Source organism: Silurus meridionalis, chromosome 2 (genome assembly GCF_014805685.1).
Source record: "Silurus meridionalis isolate SWU-2019-XX chromosome 2, ASM1480568v1, whole genome shotgun sequence".
Classification (NCBI taxonomy): domain Eukaryota; kingdom Metazoa; phylum Chordata; class Actinopteri; order Siluriformes; family Siluridae; genus Silurus; species Silurus meridionalis.
The window spans coordinates 1,201,354-1,218,631 of record NC_060885.1 but is presented as its reverse complement, the minus strand read 5'-3'; the positions used below and the strand labels follow the sequence as shown (position 1 = coordinate 1,218,631).

The following is a 17,278-nucleotide window of genomic DNA, read 5'->3' as shown; positions in this document are numbered from 1 at the left end:
CACAACCTGTACCATCAGGAGTGTCACAAACCTCAGGTGACGGATAAGGACGTGAACGATCCGCGGCTGGTGTGGTACTGCGCACGCTGCACGCGCCAGATGAAGCGCATGGTGAGGGCATCAACCACCTTTACTTCTGTCACATTAAATAAAGTGCAAACTGCAGATATGGTGCTTCTCAAAATCGAGGGCTCGACCGATTCTTCATCAAAGATTTAACCTTCCATAGGAAAGCTAGGTTTATCTAATACACCTCCAGGCACTAGGGGGCGCTAATCACTCACAATTCATTTAACTTTATATTGTAAAGAATTTCATAATGATGTCATTTTCACCATGATTAAGAGCTGTTTTGTAAATACTGATGCATGTTGTTTGCCCACATACTGTATGTTATCGTTGTTTTGTTTTTTTTTTCCCCCACGGTTTATATTCTGCTTCTTGTAGTCTTTTAAAAACTCTTTTTCTCATAATCGTTCTTATATTGTGTCAGGCTCAGAAAACACAAAAACCTCCTCAGAAAGCGAGTCCAACTGTAACGTCGGTCACGCCGGTGGTTAAAGACCCGCTGGTGAAGAAGGCGGAGCTGAAACCCAAACCAGACACAACAGGATCTTTTCAGGCCTTTAAGAGGACAGAGGTCAAGGTGAGGACAGAGACTCAGTTATATGATCTACTGCGATACACAACACTTGGAGCACAGAGTTAATGAGTAGGATCCTACAGGAACTATTTATAATAATGATTGCATTGATAAATAGACTCTCATGCTTTAGTGTAAGAAGCCGTTACTCTGCTGCTCATTGATCTGATGTATTATATTTAAATAAACTGGTCTTTGTGTGTCTCAGGCGTCATCTGCGGCACTGGTGAACTCGTCCAGCAGTGTGTCATCTCTCCCTTCGGGGAGCGCTCTCACTGGTTGGGCCGCCTTCACCAAAACCACCGCTTCAGCTTCCTCCGGAACCAAACCAGGCCTTGCTAAGCCCCTCCCTTCCTCCACCAGTTCAAAGCCTGTTGGTCTGTTTGCGTTGGGCACCAAAGCACAAACAGGAAGTGGAAATGGGAACAACGGAGGTAACGGGAACACCGCGGCACAGCTGAAGCCACCGCCCCCTCTCACACTCGGGAAACCGGTTCTAAGTCGTTCTGGAAGCGGGGACAATTCTGGAAAATCAGGCTCCTCCTCACCCGGGGCGAGCGGCTCCAGTGGTGCCGGGGGCAACGGGGGCTCAAACGGAGGAGGCAACGGGGGCAGCAGCAGCTCGAGCAGCAGCAATAGTAACACCACCAACAGTCAGAAAGCATCAGCTGACGGCAAAGCACCAACATCACAGGAGTCTCAGCTCAACGCCATGAAGCGCCTGCAGATGGTGAAGAAGAAAGCAGCACAGAGGAAGCTGAAGAAATAAACACAGCAGAGAGAGAGAGAGAGAGAGAGAGAGAGAGAGAGAGAGAGAGAGACGAATGAAGTGAGGCGAGTGAGAGAAAGAGAGAGTCTGAAATAAATGATAACCATTTTCTTAAAACACGGGAGAGACAGGTTATGATAGTAAGACAACCCTAGCTGGAAAGAAAAGAAATAGACAAACTAATCAATAAAAAGGCAGACGAGTGCATTTTGTTTGTCTGTCTGTCTTTAGGCATATTGACAGAGACTGAGGGACAGAAAAAGGACAGGCAGGCAAACGATCCAAGAAAGAAACCCAAACGAATAATAATCACAGTGAAGGAGAAAGGGAAAGGAAATACGGTTCAGCACTAATACTTGAAAATGTGTGTGTAGAAGCTGCTTTTGTGTGTGTGTGTGTAAGTGGTGTGTATGAGTGTATATAAGTGGTGTGTGTGTATAAGTGGGTTGTATGAGTGGTGTGGGTGTATAAGAGGTGTGTGTGTGTGTGTGTGTGTGTGTGGGGGGCCTGTCTGTGCCTTGTTTGTCGTAAAGCTGCAGCACTGACCCACTTGTACTTTTAATAAACATCGTTAATAAACCAACAGCGAATGTTGGTCTAATGTCATGAAGAACGCAGATCATCAGGTTTAAAATAGATTTATTATTCATTCTCATAGTAAAATCTGACATATAATCTCTTATAAAACTATTCTGCATTTCTATAATCAGATACGTTCTGTAAATATATAGTTAAACATAGATCTATATATTAAAGGATTTCTACTCTTGGTTCTAAACTTCATCAGTGAAACAAAACACTGCACACAGACGTGTAGATCAAAGTGCGAAGTGTGTGCAACCCTTAGTGCGGGCTCGGCCTTCATTACACCACATGGCTAATCAGTACTTATTCTCACAAAAAAAAAAAAGTGTCAGTGTTATTAGTCAACAGGGATTGTGTTCCAAACTGCACCCTTGATAACCTCCCCTTATATCACCTCTGCTACAACTGTGCACTCCTAACTCCATCAGTCCAATGTGTGTGTCCTACACTACACCTCCTAGATACATCTCCTAGATACTTTATAGTGTGTATAGACTTCATCATTGGTCCACTGTGGGTGTGTCCCAAACCACACACCTTAGACACTCTCTGGTGTGTGTGTGTGTGTGTGTGTGTGTGTATAGACCTCTTCAGTCAGCTGTGGGTGTGTCCCAAATCACATGGACTTCATCAGTCCACTGCTGGTGTGTCGCAAAATTTACAACCCAGACACTTTATAGTGTGTATAGACTTCATCATTGGTCCACTGTGGGTGTGTCCCAAATCACACACCTTAGACACTCTCTGGTGTGTGTGTGTGTGTGTGTGTGTGTGTGTGTGTGTATAGACCGCTTCAGTCAACTGGGTGTGTCCCAAACTTTACAACCAAAACACTATATAGTGTGTATAGACTTCATCATTGGTTCACTGTGAGTGTGTCTCAAATCACACACCTTAGACACTATAGTGTGCATAGACCACATCAGTCCAATGTGCTAGTGTCCTAAACCACAGTGCATATAGACCTCTTCATTAGTCCACTATAGGCGTATTCCAACCCACACATTCTAAGTATTATATAGTGTGCATAGACTTTATCAGTCCACTGCTGGTGTGTCCCAAACTTTACAACCCAGACACTTTATAGTGTGTATAGACTTAATCAGTCCACTGTTGGTGTGTCCCAAACTTTACAACATGGATACTATATTGTGTTTATAGACCTCATTATCAGTCTAGTGTCTCCAACCAAAAAGTCTAGACACTATATATTGCATACTAACATCATCATTCCTCCACCGTGTGTGTGTCCCAAACCACACTACCTAGACACTATATAGTGCACATAGATTTCTTTGTTAGTCTGTTTTGGGTGTGTATTTAAAAACACAATCAAGAAACTATAGGCCACCACTGTGTAGTTGGACACATTCAGATGAACTCATCAGTATTTTATCCCTCCTTCTCTTAGACACTGGAGCTGATGAAGTAAGAGACACTAAATGGGGAAATAAGTGAGGGTGTGATATTGGAACACAGCCTGGGTGTGATGTCACACCCTCAGGCGTAGGACATCTTGCCGAGGTAGTTAGCGGGGACGTAGCCCCTCTGGCCATTGGATTCAGCAAGCCACCAGTCTTTGTTTCCACCATGGTCGGAGAACTGTAGGATGCGGACGGGCTGGTACTCCTGCAGACTGAGCTCCTGCTCGCAGCGTGCCACGAATGAATACACAGCATAGAACTGAAAACATGCACACACACACACACACAACATACATGTTACTGAGTGTGTGATCTGAGAACAGTGCTGTTATAGCAATGCAAACTCTTTACAGTCACATACATTATTTTACTTTCATTTTTCTTATAACATCACCATCACTCCATAAACTTTTTGCCTTCAAACCATGAGAACTTGGAGGTCTTTTCATAAACAAACCTTTAAACTTTAATGTCCCCATGAAGGTTAACATCCTCACAAGGAAACCCAACAGCCAATAGTGTTTGAGCCAGTTAGAGCCACACCCCCTTCCAATTTAACAAACCTGACCTGAGATTAACAAGCTACTACTGTAAAGCCAGGGCAGGACATAAGACTAGAGACATCTTTAAAATGTTTCCAGAACACATTGGTATTGAAACATCTAACCGTGACTTACATGTTGCTCCTGGTCCTCTGTGCTCGCTGTTTCCCCCTGCTGGCTGGACGGAGTGGACGGCCTGTAGCTGGAGTGACTGCCCCTCCCGTTGCCTGACACAAATAAACTGAGATTGTCGAAATCATCAGTGCGCTCGCTGTGAACGTCTCGCTGAGGGTTATAGGACTTCAGGAATGTGGAGTACACGTAGCCCTGTGTGCCTACACACACACACGCACACACACACCACACACATTAATTATTTCGTTACGTTTTGTCACAGAATTATTACTTATGCTTGAACTGTGCACTGTTTACTTTGACCCCCCTGGCCTTCCATTCTTCACACCTGACCTCATTTGTCTTCTGCTTTACTTATCTTTCTGATCTTTTACTTTTACAGATATATCTTTATTAAAGGGGCTGTTTAGAAGGTGGGTGTGTTTGAATAAAATTCTCAAAGGCACACACAAACAGGAATACTCACTTCCGGTGTCGACAAACCAGCGGCTGGTGCTGCCAAATGGGTCGTAGTCCTCTAGTAAGGCGACCAGTTCCCCCTGCAGGAGCGTGATATCCTGATCCTGAGTGGCATTACACTTCCTCTTCAGCTCATACAGACGATCAGAAGGATACTGAGAGATCAGCCTGGACCTCACAGACTCCGCCTGGGGCTGCACACACTCCACTGCCTAAACACAAACAAGCTTGGTTTAGCTTTAGAGCTTGGTTTGTAAACACCCTCCAAAAACCACCGTCCTTATAAGGTACTTCAGTGTGTAGTGGAGAAAGGAAGTGCACAGTGCATAATTTAAAACACAACCCTGAACCTTACCATGTTCTTCTTATCTCGTTTCTCAAAGCTGACTTTTCTCTCCATCAGTCTCTGTGAGTTCTCTCTGAAGAATGTCAGGTTGCTGATATCCTCCATGATGCTGCTCTGTACCTCGCTGATGTTCGACAGAGGAGCCTGAACACAACACAACACGGTGAAGGGATGCCTTACTGACTTACTGTTAGCACTGTGTGAAATGAGTTAGCCCCTATAGCAGCTATAAACTCTGAGCCAGTAACACCTGATACTTTAAGTATAAGTCTTGTCTAAGCCAGTTAGAAGCAGTTGGAATGAGACAAGAGCACGAGCCTTACAGGAAGTTGGTGTACGAGTGGTTTGGCCCCCTCGGTCAGTTCCTTTATCAGCTTGATGAGACTGAGCAGGCAGTTGGTAAGGAGGGTCTGGGCAGCATGGTTAAAGCGCTGCAGGTCGACGGTGAGCTGATCGTTTAGCGCCTGATAGTCACGCTGGGCCTGAAGCTGCTCATCACTGCCTGAGGAACACGAGTCCAGCAGTTTATCGTAACGCTTTTGGATCAGCTTCTGAGGTGACAAGAACATGGCCTGCAGACAGGACAAAGGGGACAGCACTAGACGCTCCAACCGCTCCACCTGAGAGGTGCAGAACATTCCCATGTCAATGTCTAAAGTTTAACATCATAGCTGTGATGTTTGGCAATAATCTTATTATTATCTGCTCTTACCAGGCGTCTATAGGGGTCATGTCCGTTCCTCCTGTGCTGATAGCCATTGGTGTCGATTTTATCAGGATCCTTCATCATGGCCTCCAAGTCCTCCACATCCTGCACCTCCACCACGGCCATGTCCTATCATTCCACCACAACAGAAAAAAACCTGATGAACAACATACTCTAACCACCCTATCACTCATTAGGGTCGTGTGTGTGTGTGTGTGTGTGTGTGTGTGTGTGTGTGTGTGTGTATCTGTGTGTCTGTGTGGGTACCTGTGCATAGAGCAGGTAGACGTTGAGGTTTTTGACCAGCTGTCTGACAGCTTTTTCCAAATTACGGAAGAGTTTCTCCTCCCTATCAAAAGCTTCATCACGCACCTGATGAGACAGAGAGAGAGAGAGAGATGCAACATTTCTCATACCAGGTTCTTCCCTCAAATCACGTGTTACAGGAGTGGACTGAGACTCATGTAGTATAGTAAAGTAAAGTATTGTGTAGTGTAGTGTAGTATAATACTGCAGTGTAGTGTAGTGTAGTATAACACTGCAGTGTAGTATAGTGTAGTATAATACTGCAGTGTAGTGTAGTGTAGTATAATACTGCAGTGTAGTGTAGTGTAGTGTAGTATAATACTGCAGTGTAGTGTAGTGTAGTGAAATGCTGCAGTGTAGTGTAGTATAGTGTAGTATAATACTGCAGTGTAGTATAGTGTAGTGTAGTAAAATGCTGCAGTGTAGTGTAGTGTAGTATAATACTGCAGTGTAGTGTGTAGTGTAGTGTAAAATGCTGCAGTGTAGTAAAATGCTGCAGTGTAGTGTAGTGTAGTGTAGTGTAGTATAATACTGCAGTGTAGTGTAGTGTAGTAAAATGCTGCAGTGTAGTGTAGTGTAGTGTAGTATAATACTGCAGTGTAGTGTAGTGTAGTATAATACTGCAGTGTAGTGTAGTGTAGTATAATACTGCAGTGTAGTGTAGTGTAGTGTAGTGTAGTATAATGCTGCAGTGTAGTAAAGTGTAGTGTAGTATAATACTGCAGTGTACTGTAGTGTAGTATAATACTGCAGTGTAGTATAGTGTAGTGTAAAATGCTGCAGTGTAGTGTAGTAGTATAACACTGCAATGTAGTGTAGTGTAGTATAATACTGCAATGTAGTGTAGTAGTATAATACCGCAGTGTAGTATAGTGTAGTGTAGTAGTGTAGTGTAGTAATAATGCAGTGTAGTGTAGTATAATACTGCAGTGTAGTGTAGTGTAGTATAATACTGCAGTGTAGTATAGTGTAGTGTAGTAAAATGCTGCAGTGTAGTGTAGTGTAGTATAATACTGCAGTATAGTGTAGTGTAGTATAATACTGTAGTGTAGTGTAGTATAATACTGCAGTGTAGTATAATACTGCAGTGTAGTATAATACTGCAGTGTAGTGTAGTGTAGTGTAGTATAATACTGCAGTGTAGTGTAGTGTAGTATAATGCTGCAGTGTAGTGTAGTGTAGTATAATACTGCAGTGTATTTTAGTGTATTGTAGTGTAGTATAATACTGCAGTGTACTGTAGTGTAGTCTAGTATAATAGTGTAGTGTAGTATATTATAATACTGCAGTGTAGTGTAGTATAATAGTGTAGTGTAGTGTAGTATAATACTGCAGTGTAGTGTAGTATAATACTGCAGTGTAGTGTAGTGTAGTATAGTAAAGTGTAGCATTATACTGCAGTGTAATGTAGTGTAGTATAATACTGCAGTGTAGTGTAGTATAATAATGCAATGTAGTGTAGTATAATACTGCAGTGTAGTGTAGTATAATACTGCAGTGTGTAGTGTAGTAATAATGCAGTGTAGTGTAGTATAATACTGCAGTGTAGTGTAGTATAATGCAGTGTAGTGTATAATACTGCAGTGGAGTGTAGTATAATACTGCAGTGAAGTGTAATATAATAATGCAGTGTAGTGTAGTATAATAATGCAGTGTAGTGTAGTATAATATTGCAATGTAGTGTAGTATAATACTGCAGTGTAGTGTAGTATAATACTGCAGTGAAGTGTAGTATAATAATGCAGAGGAGTGTAGTATAATAATGCAGCAAAGTGTAGTATAATAATGCAGCAAAGTGTAGTATAATACTGCAGTGAAGTGTAGTATTATAATGCAGTGTAGTGTAGTATAATAATGCAGTGTAGTGTAGAGTAGTATAATAATGCAGTGTAGTTAGGTATAGTATAATACTGCAGTGTTGTGTAGTGTAGTGAAGTGTAGTATAATAATGCAGTGTAGTGAAGTGTAGTATAATAATGCAGTGTAGTGTAGTATAATACTGCAGTAAAGTGTAGTACAATAATGCAGTGTAGTGTAGTATAATAATGCAGTGTAGTGTAGCGTAGTATAATAATGCAGTGTAGTTAAGTGTAGAATAATACTGCTGTGTAGTGTAGTATAATAATGAAGTGTAGTGTAGTGTAGTATAATAATGCAGTGTTGTGTAGTGTAGTGAAGTGTAGTATAATAATGCAGTGTTGTGTAGTAAAGTGTAGTATAATAATGCAGTGTTGTGTAGTGTAGTATAATAATACAGTGTAGCGTAGTGTAGAATAATAATGCAGTGTTGTGTAGTGTAGAATAATAATGCAGTGTTGTGTAGTGTAGTGTAGTGTAGCGTAGTATAGTAATGCAGTAAAGTGTAGTGTAGTATAATAATGCAGTGTAGTGTAGTATAATAACGCAGTGTAGTGTATAATAATGCAGTGTAGTGTAGTATAATAACGCAGTGTAGTGTAGTGTAGTATAATAACGCAGTGTAGTGTAGTGTAGTATAATAATGCAGTATAGTGTAGTATAATAACGCAGTGTAGTGTAGTATAATAATGCAGTGTAGTGTAGTATAATAACGTAGTGTAGTGTAGTATAATAATGCAGTGTTGTGTAGTGTAGTATAATAATGCAGTGTAGTATAATAATGCAGTGTAGTGTAGTGTAGTATAATAATGCAGTGTAGTGTAGTATAATAACGTAGTGTAGTGTAGTATAACAACGAGTGTAGTGTAGTGTAGTATAATAACGTAGTGTAGTGTAGTATAATAATGCAGTGTAGTGAAGTGTAGTATAATATTGCAATGTAGTGTAGTGTATAATAATGCAGTGTAGTGTAGTATAATAACGTAGTGTGGTGTAGTGTAGTATAACAATGCAGTGTAGTAGTGTAGTATAATAACGCAGTGTAGTGTAGTAGTGTAGTATAACAACGCAGTGTAGTGTAGTGTAGTAATAATGCAGTGTAGTGTGTAGTATAATAACGCAGTGTAGTGTAGTGTAGTATAATAATGGTGTAGTGTAGTAATAATGCAGTGTAGTGTAGTATAATAATGCAGTGTAGTGTAGTGTAGCGTAGTATAATAATGCAGTGTAGTGTAGTGTAGTATAATAATGCAGTGTAGTGTAGTATAATAACGTAGTGTAGTGTAGTATAATAACGTAGTGTAGTGTAGTGTAGTATAATAATGCAGTGTAGTGTAGTATAATAACGCAGTGTAGTGTAGTATAATAACGCAGTGTAGTGTAGTGTAGTATAATAATGCAGTGTAGTGTAGTATAATAACGCAGTGTAGTGTAGTATAATAACGCAGTGTAGTGTAGTGTAGTATAATAATGCAGTGTAGTGTAGAGTAGCGTAGTATAATAATGCAATGTTGTGTAGTGTAGTATAATAATGCAGTGTAGTGTAGTATAATAATGCAGTGTAGTGTAGTGTAGTATAATAATGCAATGTAGTGTAGTGTAGTATAATAATTCAGTGCAGTGAGGTGTAGTGTAGCGTGTGATGCACGAGTACCTGTGGTTCCACTCCAGTGAGGATCTTGAAGTAGCCAGTGATGCGGTCGGATTTCTTTCTGATGGAGTGAATGTTGAGTTTGTTCAGTTTTCCCTTTAGTGTTCCTTCATCATCACTCCTCTTATACTTCATTACTGAAAGCACAAAACTACACTGATCACATGACCAACACACACACACACTTTCGTCACGCCTACCATGAAACACACACGTTAACACACATGCTGCTGTTGCTATGGTTACATCTGCATTTCCCCCTGACTACATGAACCCTCAGCTTTTACCAATGTCCTTCCTCCTCTTGAACTCGTTGATGTTGGCGTTGATGATTTTTGCTGTTGTTAGCGCTTCCTGTAACGGCTGGTTGTCAGGGTGATCGAGGGGCGTGGCCAGCTGTAGTTCACCCAGTAGGAGCGGGTATTTCATCACACGCTGCACTGGTTTAATGAGTAAAGACCCCATGTCCAGGAGGTTAGATTTCCCTCTTTGAAACAACACACACACACACACACACACACACACACACACACACACACACACACACACACACACACACACACACACACACACACACAGTGAGGATGAAGGAAAGTTTACACTCTAAACATTAATTGTTTCCACAGCAAAAAAAAATATGTGGTGAAAGTAAAGTACTCACTCTTGGTCATAAATCAGCCTGTAAAAAGAAAAATGACAAACAGATATGATTTAGATCTATAATCATACAGCTGCATTTGTGTGTGTGTGTGTGTTACAGCGTACTTGAGTGCAGATATACAGGTCCTGAAGTGCACTTGTGCGTCCTCCTGCATGTCGTAGCTCTTTAACAGAGCGCTGGCCTCATCGTGGTGGTAACAGTAAATCTTATACACATCCTCCAGTGCACCCTTTGCCTGGATAAACACCTCCCCTACACACACACAAACACACACACACAGTTCAGTGCTAATTGTTAAAGTTTCCCTGTAAAACACACAGATGAAATGTTGGATAATTAAATGAAATACATCTTTGTCCTTCTGTTAATATTTTTTTTGTGTACATGTGTGTATATAATTAGTATTTATGTGTTTGTGTGTGTGTGTGTGTGTGTGTGTTACCTATGAGCTGTGTTTCTGGATCAGGTTCTGCTGTGGCCTCCTGCAGTCTGTGCAGAAGCTCAGCTGATACAGCACTAACAGACTCCATGTTGGTAAAAAGACGGTCCACATCCACCACCTAAACCCACACACACACACACACACACACACACACACACACACACACACACACACACACACACACGTACACACACACAATTAACGTGACACTGCAGATGATTTCTCTCCCAGTCCAGGTGTGTGAGCAGTGGCCGTACCTGTGTGTTGCGTAGAGGTGTCAGCACTTCCCTGATGCACAGATCCAGGTCTCTCAGGTAGTCCTCTTCCGTCCTGACCAGCTCCTCTATGACCTTTGACCTTTTTACCATCTTTCTGTGACGGATCTCCTCAGGCTCCAGTAAGGGGGAGGGGAGCTCATGGGGTGCCAGTTTTCCTACAGCAATGGAACGAGAGTTGGTGTTATTACAATCCAACCACCTTTAACTTTCCTGTTTCTCTCTCTATTCTGTACATGGTGTGTTTTTCTAGCAAGGTTTTGGAAACCTTTAAGGGGCTTTCATGAGCACACTTTCACACTTTCACCTGGAGTCACTGGAATATTCCCAGATTTCTGATCAAAGAAGGTTAGTGATTTTACAAAGCTCACAACTGTCCAATCAGAACAAGCTCCACCCCTAAGTAAATTGGCTCGGGTTATTCTGGTGGAAGCATGAAAACTCCCAAAACATCAGAAGATGACTGTGGATACAGGTGAAACAATGAAAGGATGAGGAGATGAGATAAAGGAATGAAAGGACGAGGAGGAGATGAGATGAGGGGATAAAGAAATGAAAGGGTCAGCAGATGACTGGATAAAGTAATGAAAGTTTGAAGTGATAATGGAATGAAGAAGTAAAGTATTGAACGAGCCTAAATGAACAAGTTCAAAAGAAATTAAAGGATGAAGGGATGATGAGACCAACCTCGTTCTAAAACCAACCTCGTTCCAAAACCAACCTCAGTCTAAAACCAACCTGATTCTTTCAGTAGAAGAAGTGCAGACTCAGGAGTTTGAGATTGTAACAAAGTGTGTGATGCTACAGGCCAGCAGAGAAGAATATCTCAGTGCTGTGTGTTACATTTCTGCTTTCTACTGCTGAGGTGAAGGGGTGTTTCTCACACACACACACACACACACACACACACACACACACACACACACACACACACACACACACACACACACACACACACACACACACACACACACACACACACACTTTGCATGCAGGTAAGGGAGGAGTGTGTGTTGGGAAGTGTGGTGGTGCTGTGCTTCCTCTTATACCACACCCACACACACACACACACACACACACACACACACACACACACACACACACAAAGGGTATCAGATTACTAATGATGCAATGCTTCTCCATACAAGTTCCTGCTAAGGGAAACACCTGAGCAAGTGTATAAAGGGGTCCTGCTGTTCCTATGAAAGTGATCTCGCTCGTTTATAAAGAGTGAGCGGAACTTCACACGTTACAGATCACGCTACAGATCACGCTACAGATCACGTTACAGGGTTAGAGACTGCGAGACAGACACAGAGCTCTGAGTGAGATGTCTCTTCTCATTCTCACCACCAATACTTTCTGATTCCCACTTCAAAAAACACGTGAATGTGGGGGAAAAGTAAACACAGTACATCACACACACACGCACCCAAGCACGCACGCACACACACACACACACACAAACACACACACACACAGCTATAACATTGAAACTGGCTTTGTGAGTGTGAGTGATGAAAGATGTGTGTTGATGTGGGAATTGCTGTTCTTTTCTTTACTAAGACTTTAATGTGTTGAACACTGCTTTTGTCAAACACACACACACACACACACACACACACACACACACACACACACACACACACACACACACACACACAGTGTGTGCTCAACTCATATCATTAAAGCACACCATCAGCTCACTGTCAGATGTCCAACACTATAGTGTGTTTTTGTGTATTTTTAACACACTCATATGACCTGAGCACAAGATTGCTATGTGCTTCTTTTTGAACATCCCATTCCACATGTAGTCTCCATGTGCTGTTATAATGAGCTCCACTCTTCTGGGTAAATGTTCCACTAGATTTTGTGGAGATTTGTGTGCGATTCATTCAGCTTCAAGGGTGTTAGTAAAGTCAGGTACTGAGGGAGATGAGGTGTGGAGGACTGGGGTGTTGAGTAGGGTTGATGTCAGAGACGAGGCATATGAAAAGGTGGGGTAGATGCACCACAGTGTGTGTTACATGTCTGAATTAAACACAAAGCCACTGATTCTTTGTTTACACTAAACTCTGGAATGAGATCTGGATCAGAGCTGAAGCGCTGATGATTCCTCCTCACTCACATTCTTCTCTCCTCAGTTATTTCTAAAGCTTTCCTTTACCACCTCAGTAACGTTTCCTCAAATGGATCCATCCTACATTCAGTTTGTCGTCCACCATTCACTTTCCTGAGAAGTTTATCTTTTACCACAAAGTGCTGAACTGTTTGGTGAAATGTGTTTGTGTAGCATGTGTGGAAGGAGTCTTCAGTCTCAGGTGGAGCGTGATCTGTTCCACATCTTCAGGACATCTAATGGTTTCTCAATGACGTGATGTAAGACGCTGCTGTGAGACAGGTGAAGGAACGAGGAACTGGCTTCACTGATGTTCCACAACTGTAAATGTAGCTGTAAAGGGATAAAACCTACACATGTGCAGTTGTCAGGTACAGAGTGAAGAGCAGCTGGTAAAAGCCTGAGTCATGAACTGAAATGGTTTTTCCTCAGAAATCCTGAAAAGTAAGTACAGTGGATGAAGGTCACATGGTGATGATGATGAATGTTGATTTTCTGGCACTAATAGCTCACCAGGACAGCGAGTCTGACTGGTTCTGTCAAGAACTCTGTTCAGGAACCTGCAGTTCCTCATTCAGATGACATAATGCTGCTCACTTCCGAATAATGGACGATGTGTGATCTACAAGTGCAAATCAGTGATGCGTGAGTACACTGCTGCATCTGTCCCAACCCTAATTAGCTTTTTCCACTCTCTTTATTTAGAATGTTGCATCCAACACTTCCTGCATTCAAACCAGGAATCACGAGTTTCATTTGGATCCTGTAATCATGTTCCAGTAATAAGTAACTTTTGTGTCCTGTCCTTTCTCTGTAATCAGCATATGAGGTATCAATATTGTCCTTTCTGTTAAACATGAGTTCTTTTAGAATGTAGCATAATGAACCCGAGCAGCGCTGTGAGACCTGAGACTTCTAGAGATGTGTTAATCAGGTGTGACAGGGAACCGGTGTGAGTGATTAGGGACATGTGACAGTCATGTCCCCAGTGATCCTGTCCCTTTCTGATTCACCCGATCTCCTACCTCTGGATGGAGTTCTCTAGGTTTGGAGATATTTTACATTTATGAATGTAACATGTTTATCAGTAATTGATTGACTTCTGTGAAGCTGCTGCCATGTTCCTGACACATGATCTCATCAAACTAATTCCATTAAAAATATGATGTCATCAAACATCAGTGTGGTCACATACAATCCTGAAAGCTGAAGAGCTCAGTATAATCTGTCCAGTAGAACCTGTGAGGAACCTGTAGGATCTGTGGGTGATGTGTAGTTTATCTCCTGTAGGATCTGTGGGTGATGTGTAGTTTTTCTCCTGTAGGATCTGTGGGTGATGTAAAGTTTATCTCCTGTAGTTGACAATTGGATCTGTGGGTGATGTGTAGTTTTTCTCCTGTAGGATCTGTGGGTGATGTGTAGTTTATCTCCTGTAGGTTTTGTGGGTGATGTAGTTTTTCTCCTGTAGGATCTGTGGGTGATGTGTAGTTTATCTCCTGTAGGTTTTGTGGGTGATGTAAAGTTTATCTCCTGTAGTTGAATCTTGGATCTGTGGGTGATGTGTAGTTTATCTCCTGTAGGATCTGTGGGTGATGTGTAGTTTTTCTCCTGTAGGATCTGTGGGTGATGTGTAGTTTTTCTCCTGTAGGATCTGTGGGTGATGTGTAGTTTTTCTCCTGTAGGATCTGTGGGTGATGTGTAGTTTTTCTCCTGTAGGATCTGTGGGTGATGTAAAGTTTATCTCCTGTAGTTGACAATTGGATCTGTGGGTGATGTGTAGTTTATCTCCTGTAGTTGAATCTTGGATCTGTGGGTGATGTGTAGTTTATCTCCTGTAGGATCTGTGGGTGATGTATAGTTTATCTCCTGTAGGATCTGTGGGTGATGTGTAGTTTATCTCCTGTAGGATCTGTGGGTGATGTAGTTTATCTCCTGTAGGATCTGTGGGTGATGTGTAGTTTATCTCCTGTAGGATCTGTGGGTGATGTAAAGTTTATCTCCTGTAGTTGACAATTGGATCTGTGGGTGATGTGTAGTTTATCTCCTGTAGTTGAATCTTGGATCTGTGGGTGATGTGTAGTTTATCTCCTGTAGGATCTGTGGGTGATGTGTAGTTTATCTCCGGTAGTTGAATCTTGTTTAATTCTTCAAAAAATACTTAATAATGAATGATTGGTTCCTGAAGGGGTGTTAATGTATATGGTTCATTCCAGATGATCTGTAATTGTTCCTGATGGTTTATATGACTTTATTTCTATGTATAAATGAAGCATGGAGGAAGAACCAAACATCAGATAGAACCATTAAGCTGAAGTTCATGAAGGTGTTTAATGTGATGGAAACCAATTAGAGACCAAATATTTCCTGAAGGTTAATATAATAAGGTATGTAATGACAGGCCTTTACTCCATGACACTGACACTGTTCATTCTTCATTGTGTGTGTGTGTGTGTGTGTATTTCACATAGTTTATGTCTGTGTCTCATTAATGGCTAATTGTTTCCACAATAAACCAGAAAAACCTGCAGTTCAAGACTACATTCCACACACACACACACACACACACACACACACACACACACACACACACACACACACACACACACACACACACAGGAATTCTAAGATTTCTTTGGCTTTTGCTTTGAGACAGTGCACAATTAACACACACACACACACACACACACACACACAGAAAGCAGCAGGGCCGGTTTAGCAGTAGTGCTCATGTCAGCTGGTATTTCTGTAACTTGACACATGGAATTTAACATGAATTGATGCTAACACACACACACACACACACACACACACACACACACACACACACACACACACACACACAGTAGATATGATGTGATGATGTTGCTCTGTAATCTCATTATACTTTTTATCCTTTTAGAGTTACAGCAGCCAGTGACTTCCTGTCCTTATAGAAATCTTCAGCATATTAATGACAACACACGTTTTTATGTAGCGGAGTGAAGTGCTGTACACGTGCCTGTGAAACAGGCGTTACTATGGAAACCATAACATGTCAGAGCGAAAGCATTATTATAAACCTGCACCTGAGAACCAATCACCACCTCCCGACCAATCAGAATCGAGTATATAAATAAACCTAAGAGTAATAATAACAGCTCTCTCGTCTTTCTTTCTTTCTTTTCTTTCTTTCTTTCTGTGTCCCCCCTCCCTCTCTCTCTCTCTCTCTCTCTCCGTCTTGTTTACAGGGACTTTGCTCTGTGGCTGTGTCCTGCTTTGCATATGTGACTTCAGTCCTGTGGGAGAAGCTCTGGGTAACAGCGCAGCAGGTGCTTAGCATCAGCACAAACCCACACAGCTCACCTTTCACTCCATGCTCTCCTGGAATTTGACACGTTTATGCTTTTTACTGAACAAAAACACCACCACAGACATAAGAGGTATAATAGTGGATCAGTACAAGTCACTGTACATGTCCTGACTATTCAGCACGAGTTGTTCTCTGATCAAACACACCGAAGCCCTGCAGATATCATTACAGGAAACCTGGTGTAAAAAAAGGAACTGCACAAGCAGAGGTCAAAGGTGACCCATTACTACGGTAACAAGGCAGAGGAAGGAAAGGGTTACCTTTGAGTTTGGCGCTGTACTCAGTTTTATCGGACTGACTCCGGCGCACCAACGTGTTGATACTGACATCTCCTTTTCCAAAGTCATCGTCCACGATCGTGTCAGTTCTCCTCCTCTCCAGGTACCTGAGGAAGGGCCTTCTCTTAATCCTTCTGTCCTTCTCTTTCTTCTCCTCTTTTTCATTTTCTTTCTCATTCACTTCACATTCCTTGGGATCCATTCCTTGGTCGACTCTCCCTCCCCCAAATAAAAGGGGGAGCAAGTGAGAGAGAGAGAGAGAGAGAGAGAGAGAGAGGAACAGGTGCAGCTCTCTCACAGAGCTACTGTGTACACTGACTTCCTTTGCGCACCGCTGGCTCCGCCCACTCTGACTTACCTGGCTCAGGAGAAACCACAAAGCCACGCCCACTTTCCACCTGCTCACTGCATGGATACAGAGAGAGAGAGAGAGAGAGAGAGGTGATATCCTTTTCTCTCTCTCTCTCTCTCTCTCTCTCTCTCTCTCTCTCTCTCTCACTCAGCTACTTTCTCACTGCCAGATGAAAAAGAGAAAAAGAAAGAGAAGAATTTATAGAAAGGTGGAGAGAGAGAAAAAGGGAACGACTGTAAGAGAAAAGGGACAAAGAGAGACAGAGAAAGATAGAAAGGGGGAGGGAGAGAGAGAGTGGGGGGGGGGGGCAAATTACAATCTTGCTTTGATAAGAAATATTGTCATGGAAACACCATGAAATAAAAACTGATTGATA

General features: G+C 42.1%; 2 protein-coding genes across 3 annotated transcripts in view; one reads left to right on the top strand and one right to left on the bottom strand.

Annotated features, from left to right (window-relative positions):
• ints12 (integrator complex subunit 12) overlaps positions 1 to 1,995 on the top strand; it is a 4,347-nt gene extending 2,352 nt beyond the window's left edge. Inside the window, exons 5-7 of the mRNA XM_046877423.1 lie at positions 1 to 111; positions 494 to 646; positions 852 to 1,995. The exon at positions 1 to 111 is cut by the window's left edge and continues 49 nt beyond it. Of these exons, the coding sequence (XP_046733379.1) occupies positions 1 to 111; positions 494 to 646; positions 852 to 1,412 (825 nt within the window). The 3' untranslated portion in view covers positions 1,413 to 1,995. The remainder of the gene's footprint in view (positions 112 to 493; positions 647 to 851) is intronic.
• Positions 1,996 to 2,034: 39 nt separating this feature from the next.
• arhgef38 (Rho guanine nucleotide exchange factor (GEF) 38) lies at positions 2,035 to 16,972 on the bottom strand. Of its 2 annotated transcripts, XR_006928931.1 has the most exons (15): positions 16,533 to 16,972; positions 10,784 to 10,959; positions 10,527 to 10,644; positions 10,189 to 10,336; positions 10,085 to 10,102; positions 9,711 to 9,910; positions 9,427 to 9,560; positions 5,877 to 5,981; positions 5,616 to 5,738; positions 5,227 to 5,523; positions 4,913 to 5,047; positions 4,565 to 4,769; positions 4,099 to 4,298; positions 3,440 to 3,680; positions 2,035 to 3,377 (listed from the first exon to the last, which is right to left on the bottom strand). XR_006928931.1 is itself a non-coding variant. In XM_046877408.1 (14 exons), exons 1-14 carry the CDS (start codon positions 16,750 to 16,752, stop codon positions 3,498 to 3,500), a joined length of 2,262 nt encoding a protein of 753 aa, XP_046733364.1. In that variant the 5' UTR covers positions 16,753 to 16,972; the 3' UTR covers positions 2,035 to 3,497. The 2 variants fall into 2 exon arrangements, 1 of the variants encoding a protein (XP_046733364.1); XM_046877408.1 differs by having other exon boundaries at positions 2,035 to 3,680.
• Between the last annotated feature and the right edge of the window lie 306 nt (positions 16,973 to 17,278).